The sequence below is a fragment of the Pteropus alecto genome, unplaced genomic scaffold, assembly GCF_000325575.1.
Source record: "Pteropus alecto unplaced genomic scaffold, ASM32557v1 scaffold68, whole genome shotgun sequence".
NCBI lineage: Eukaryota > Metazoa > Chordata > Mammalia > Chiroptera > Pteropodidae > Pteropus > Pteropus alecto.
Genome location: NW_006441386.1, coordinates 8,792,276 through 8,799,006, shown reverse-complemented (window position 1 = coordinate 8,799,006; position 6,731 = coordinate 8,792,276). Strand labels below are relative to the sequence as shown.

General features: G+C 53.6%; 1 protein-coding gene across 1 annotated transcript in view; it reads left to right on the top strand.

Moving 5' to 3' along the window:
• The window catches only part of SLC12A9 (solute carrier family 12 member 9), a 9,380-nt gene extending 2,798 nt beyond the window's left edge, over window positions 1–6,582 (top strand). The window contains exons 6-15 of the mRNA XM_006918604.3: window positions 1–163; window positions 823–930; window positions 1,063–1,174; window positions 1,730–1,887; window positions 1,994–2,076; window positions 2,252–2,376; window positions 2,525–2,717; window positions 2,891–3,065; window positions 3,273–3,419; window positions 5,302–6,582. The exon at window positions 1–163 is cut by the window's left edge and continues 7 nt beyond it. Of these exons, the coding sequence (XP_006918666.1) occupies window positions 1–163; window positions 823–930; window positions 1,063–1,174; window positions 1,730–1,887; window positions 1,994–2,076; window positions 2,252–2,376; window positions 2,525–2,717; window positions 2,891–3,065; window positions 3,273–3,419; window positions 5,302–6,188 (2,151 nt within the window). The 3' untranslated portion in view covers window positions 6,189–6,582. The remainder of the gene's footprint in view (window positions 164–822; window positions 931–1,062; window positions 1,175–1,729; window positions 1,888–1,993; window positions 2,077–2,251; window positions 2,377–2,524; window positions 2,718–2,890; window positions 3,066–3,272; window positions 3,420–5,301) is intronic.
• Window positions 6,583–6,731: the final 149 nt, after the last annotated feature.

Genomic DNA, 6,731 nt, shown 5'->3' with positions numbered 1-6,731 from the left:
CTGGTCTCTGGTTCCCTGGCCTCAGTGCTGGTCAGCTTTGTGGCTGTGGGGCCCAGGATCATCCACTTGACCCCTCGGCCTGGCTCCAATGGATCCTCCCTGCTGCCCCAGGTTGGCCACTTCACTGGCTTCAACAGCAGCACCTTGAAGGCCAACTTGGGTGGTGAGCTGGGCCCAGGGGTGCTAAAGTTCTTGGGGTGAGGGGCAGGCACATGTGAAGGCTGGGCCCTGTGAATCTCTACATGAGAACAGATGTCAGAGAGAATCAGGGGCAGGAGGTCTGGACCTCGGAGCAGAGCAATTCAATTAGGCTCTGTCCATCGTGTATTAGCCGGTGTGTGTTTGGCTCAGTGGGGCCCAAGAGTGACTGCAGCATAGTCCCTGCCTTGGAGGAACTTGTTTAGTTGGAGAAATAAGATCTACATTCAGGGAATAGTTAAATAGTGTAATAGACCAAATGTGATTCAAGTAGACAAGAATCACAGAGGTGTCAAGAGGAGCGAGACCAGCATGTGGCTGGGGAGGGCAGGAGCAGGTAGAGCTGGGGGTGGCCCAGGGTGGGCTAGGGAATTCAGGTAGGAGTGGGAGGGAAGACATCTCAAGAAAGAGTATGAATGAGGTCTGGAGGAGGGAGGAGAGTATTCAGGAGGAGGTGATGACCTGAGCCAGGGCCAGAGGTGAATCAGGGATGGGGTCTTGGTGAGGGTGGTGGGGGAGGCAGGGGTCTTGTGGAATGTGAGGAGCAGGTGGCAAGGCCAAGATGCCTGGATCACTAGGAGGGATGTTGACACCCTCTCCTCCCTGGGAACGATCCCTCCTCAGCTGGCTACTCCAAGGACTACACCACAGGCGCCATGATGACCTTTGCCAGCGTCTTTGCCGTCCTTTTTAATGGCTGCACAGGCATCATGGCTGGGGCCAACATGTCGGGTGAGAGTCCCTGCCTGCTGCCTCTTGGGGGTTAGGGGCTGCCACTCTGTGCCCCCATCTGGGTGCTCAGGGCTCAGGGATGTAGGGGATGGTGGAGGGCTGACCTCTCTCCCTCTGCTCCCTTCCCTCCAGGGGAACTGAAGGACCCCAGCCGGGCAATTCCTCTGGGCACCATTGTGGCTGTTGCCTACACCTTCTTCATCTACATCCTGCTTTTCTTCCTCTCCAGCTTTACCTGTGACAGGTGCCTGGGGAGGGAGTGAGCCTGGCCCTCTAGGGGCTGGAGGGCGTTGTCGGGGCAAGGTTTATATATCTGGATTACCAAACATAGCACAGGCTTGGGGGCAGATACTCAAGTTGTTAGAGTATAGGGAAGATGGGGACTGTTTCTCCCATAGGAAAGAGGTAGAGCTGCTGCTGCTGGTGGGAGGGCTCGCTAAGTAGTGACAGCCCGAAACTAGAATCTGCCACGTGCCTGCTACCGTGTAAATACTTGGTTTGGGGGTGGGGTGGGGAATGGCTTTCTAGTCAATTTCCATAAACAGTTGGCTCCTTGTGCATAGACTATTAGGAATTTCCATCACATGATTAAGCCTACAGCAGCGCAACAATAATTTATGAATGCCAAGTCTATCTCCCGGCACACTTGATCTATTACTGTGGTTCTTGAGATTAGGGCTGGGGTCAGTTGAGAATGTCTAGCTCTTAACCTCACCCAGTGTTGTGAGTACTATTCTCACGATGACCCCAGGATGGCTGCACATTTTTTTTCAGTGTCCTTCTCTTTTCCTCCTTGTAGGACCCTACTGCAAGAGGACTATGGATTCTTTCGTGCCATCAGTGTGTGGCCCCCACTGGTATTGATTGGTATCTACGCCACATCCCTCTCAGCCTCTATGAGCTCCCTCATTGGTGCTTCCCGCATCCTCCACGCCCTGGCCCAGGATGACCTCTTTGGTGCGCTATCCCCTGCCTTGTTGCCCGGCTCTGGGCGTGCCCTCCTGTGTCTCTCAGTCTCTTCTTGGCCCAGGCTGATGTGTCTACTGCATTTCTGTTTGTACAGGAATGATCTTGGCACCAGCCAAGGTTGTATCCCGAGGGGGGAACCCCTGGGGGGCTGTGCTCTATTCATGGGTCCTAGTACAGGTAAGCTGTTCTTCCTCTTTAAGCTGCCCTTTTCCTCACCCTAAGCCCCTCCTAGTTACACTCACTGGACCAAGAGGGGATTAGGCATGGGCTGGGGGACGTGAATGAAAAGGCAGGATTCACTGGCATTTGGTGGGGGGGTGGCTCAATGCTCAGCCTCTTGGTATGTGTCCAGCTGGTGCTCCTGGCTGGGAAGCTGAACACACTGGCTGCAGTGGTCACTGTCTTCTACTTGGTGGCCTATGCTGCAGTGGACCTATCCTGCCTGAGCCTGGAGTGGGCCTCGGCCCCCAACTTTCGGTGAGAGAATAAGATGCCTGTGTCCCCAGAAAAAGAAGGAGAAATGGGAAGGACTCAGACCAAGAGGGGTGAGGCTGGGAATGAAGTGGAGTGGTCTGGTGTTCAGAGCTAGCCCTGAGTGGCCTTCCTTCTCTCTGTTCACCTGCAGCCCCACCTTCAGCCTGTTCTCCTGGCACACCTGCTTGCTAGGGGTAGCCTCCTGCCTGCTCATGATGTTCCTCATCAGCCCTGGGGCTGCTGGCGGCTCCCTGCTGCTCATGGGCCTGCTTTCTGCCCTGCTTACTGCTCGAGGTGGCCCCAGCAGCTGGGGCTATGTCAGCCAGGCCTTGCTTTTCCATCAGGTCAGAGGAGCTCGGAGGAGGGTAGGGAGGGTTGGAGGCAGTCTGAGAAAACCTACCTGACAAGGAGTCCTTCATGTCCCTTAGCTAGAGTTGGAGTTTCTGTCTGAGAAGTCTTGAGTGATGGGGGCTACCCACTTGAGCCCTTCTTTCCCACCACCTTACTCTGTCCCCAGGTGCGCAAATACCTGCTCCGGCTGGATGTTCGGAAGGAGCACGTGAAGTTCTGGCGGCCCCAGCTGCTGCTCCTGGTGGGGAATCCCCGGGGTGCTCTGCCTCTACTGAGGTTGGCCAACCAGCTCAAGAAGGGGGGTCTCTATGTGCTGGGTCATGTCACCCTGGGAGACCTTGGTGAGTTGCCCTCTATTCCTCCTCTCCCTTTTGGTTTCAGACACTCCTGTGTTCTTTGTGTCCCAGAGGCCTCATGCTTCTTCTCAGATGACCCTTCCAACCAGCACACAGCCCTGCCCAGAACTTTTTCTTCTGCTCATTTTGGATTTGGACTCTAGGAGAAAGTATATGAGTTTGGCCTACATTTGCTGCCTTCCTTCTCTGCAGACTGCCTGCCCTCAGACCCTGTGCAGCCACAGTATGGAGCATGGCTGAGCCTTGTGGACCGAGCCCAAGTGAAGGCCTTTGTGGACCTCACCCTCTCGCCCTCTGTGCGCCAGGGGGCTCAGCACCTGCTCCGGATCTCAGGTCTTGGTAAGCTGCTCCTCCCTGGGTCCCCTCTGCCCACTCTGAGGCCCTTTTCAGTCTCCACTACAACCCCACCACCACCTAAGAGAATAAACCACAGATTACAAACCCCAGAAGGAACCCACAGTCTAGTGCAGATAAGACATGGTGTTCAGAGATAACATACAATGTGTGATTGTCTCTGAGGAGATGTTTAAGGACTAGAGATGAGGTGACACTTATATTTTTCTGACCCAAATGTTGGGGCACAGGCTCTGAACATCATGTTGTATATCTGGGGGCAATGGAAGAATATTGGAAGCTGGGGACTACCCCATCAAATCTGTAGCAGATGGTTTTTAACCACCCGAGTTCAGAGAAAGGAAGACCACTCATGTGGCCAGCAAAGGTTTTGTGATCAGATGGTATCTCACTTGGGCCTTGAAAGGGGCAGAGAATGGGGAGTGGTGTAATACAGCCCCCAGATACTGCAAAGATGCAGAGGGTGTATGGGGCTGATGTTTTTGAGTGGAGTGGAAGTTTCCCAGCTTTGTGACTGTGTCTTAGTGCTGAGGCCTCTGGCCTTGTATCCCAGCTCCCTCTAAATTCATGCTTAGCCTCCTCCTTCTTTCTTAACCCTGGGACAGGCTTCTGTCCCCCGAGTGCATGCTTCCTTCTCCACGTAGAATCTGGCTAAAGATCAAGTTTTGGACATTGCCCTGTTTGGTGTAAATCAGAACCCTGGAAAATGCTTAGGAGGGGGTATGACTAGTCTAATTTGCAAGATCAGCTAGAGTTCACACGTGCTGAGGTGTTTTAGGAGGTTATTAAGCAATATGAGATAGACCCTGGAGCATCTGAGGGCCTAGTCTCTCCTCAGCCCCACCTTTTGTGGGAAAATCTGTGCCAAGAGACCACTACTTTTGTGCAATTTATTCTGTGGAAAATGATTCAACTAAAAAGAAAAAGATTTCCTTTAAACAGTAGATTCTCCTGATAACCCATTTGTGTCAAGAGAAAGGGTCTTAGAAGATGTTTCAGATCTTCCTGTACAGTCAGCCTTCTTAAGGGGAAGGGGGGTGGATTATTTGATTCTATATTGGTTGTTCAAAAATAAAAACCAGGAGTGTTGGCAGGGATTTGGGGCATCATGGTTGATACACCCACAGCTAAGAGGTCCAGAGAATGGGCTCTAGTGCTGGGTGCATTGTGTTCACCTGCTTCTCCAGTATATACCTTTGGGCAGGTAATTTCACTGCTCTGTCTCAGTTTCCTTATCTGTAAAAGGGAGTGAGTAAATAGTCTCTACCTCATAGCATTGTTTCAAGAATCAGATAAGTTAAAACATGAAGTGCTTTCAACAGAACATGGCCCCTGGTTAGCAGGCAGATGTTAGCTGTCCCTTCTCTAGGTACCATGCTTTGGACATGCCATCATTACAGAAATATTACACAGCCCCAGCCCCGAGTTCTCATCCTCCCCCAGCAGAATCTGGGTGCTGTTTCCCTAGATATTAAGGCCATAAGCTTAATTATTCAGGAGTTCTGGTTTAACATTGGATCGGACTCATCATGAAAAAAATGTGCTGCTAGAAGCCTAGAGTGAATGTATCCTACTGCCACCCAAAGTGCTCATTAGTTAAAAGAATCCTAAGGTGAACTTTGCCTATTTGAACGGCGGAGATTAGTCATGGAGATAAATCAAATAAATGCATGCGAAAGTGTTCGGGAAAACTAAAAGTCATTATGCAAACATGCATAACTTTGCCCTAAGAGTCCAAGCAGAGTGCAAACTATAATATACCTGATGTTGCCATCAGTGTGTATGAGTGGATTCATATAGGGTGTAAACTCAGTTGTTGAGTCTGATTCCTTTCAGTTCTTTCCCATTTCCTCCTCTCTTCCCCCAGGTGGCATGAAGCCCAACACGTTGGTCCTGGGTTTCTATGATGATACACCACCCCAGGACCACTTCCTGACGGATCCGGCTTTCTCTGAGCCTGCTGAGGGCACCCAGGAAGGCGGGTCCCCCGCTCTGAGCACCCTGTTCCCTCCACCCCGGGCTCCTGGGAGCCCCCGGGCTCTTAGTCCCCAGGACTACGTGGCCACAGTGGCAGATGCCCTCAAGATGAACAAGAATGTGGTTCTGGCAAGGGCCTGTGGGGCCCTGCCCCCTGAGCGGCTAAGCCGGGGGTCTGGGGGCACCTCTCATCTGCATCATGTGGATGTGTGGCCCCTCAACCTGCTGCGGCCCCGGGGTGGGCCCGGCTACGTGGATGTCTGTGGCCTCTTCCTGCTGCAGATGGCAACCATCTTGGGCATGGTGCCTGCTTGGCACAGTGCCAGGCTCCGGATCTTCTTGTGCTTGGGGCCTCGAGAGGCCCCGGGGGCGGCAGAGGGGCGGCTTCGGGCACTGCTGAGCCAACTCAGGATCCGGGCCAAGGTGCAGGAGGTGATGTGGGGTGATGTGGCTGGGTCTGGAGAGCCTGAGGAGGAGGAAGGGGACTTTGTGAATAGCAGGCGGGGTGATGAGGAGGCAGAGGCCCTGGCATGCAGCGCTAACGCACTGGTTCAGGCCCAGCAGGGGCGAGGCAGAAGAGGAGGGCCTGGGGCGCCTGAGGGTGGGGATGGTGAGGAGGGGCCCACCACAGCCCTCACCTTCCTGTACTTGCCTCGGCCGCCTGCTGATCCTGCTCGCTATCCCCACTACCTGGCGCTGCTGGACATTCTGAGCCGAGATCTGGGTCCCACGCTGCTCATTCACGGTGTCACCCCTGTCACTTGCACTGATCTCTGATGCCCCATTCCTGAAGTATAGTGTCCAAGTCTGGCAGCCCACCTTAATTTGTGGATGAGGAGGAGAAGGGCCACCTCCTGCCTACCTTGCCCACCGGATACAGAGCCAGGTGGAGGCATTAGGAGATCCTGGGCTTGGGGCATCTCTGTCTTTGGGAGAGGAGCCCTGGTGCACTAATGCAGGGTAGGTGTCCCTGCCACCCTGGGAAGGCAGTCAGCCCTGCGTCCTCCCTCCCTTTACTAGTGCCTTGATGGAGGTTGGGTCTCTCCGCTTGTGACTCTAGGCTACCTCAGTTTTCCCTTTGCCCAACAGACTTGTTGATCTGTGAGGTTGTGATGTTTTGTTCTGTTTTATTTTTCTAACTACTAAGCGTGAATAAAAGACCAAAACACTACCGGCTGACTGAACACTGTTGGTGGTGGTGGTGGGGGCCGGGTAGGTGGGACAGGAAGAGGGAGAGATCTGTATTGGGGGAAAGAGGAGCGCTGGAATGCCCCAACAGCGAGGTGGCCACGTGCAGGACTTGGGGCGTGGGCCTGAGGG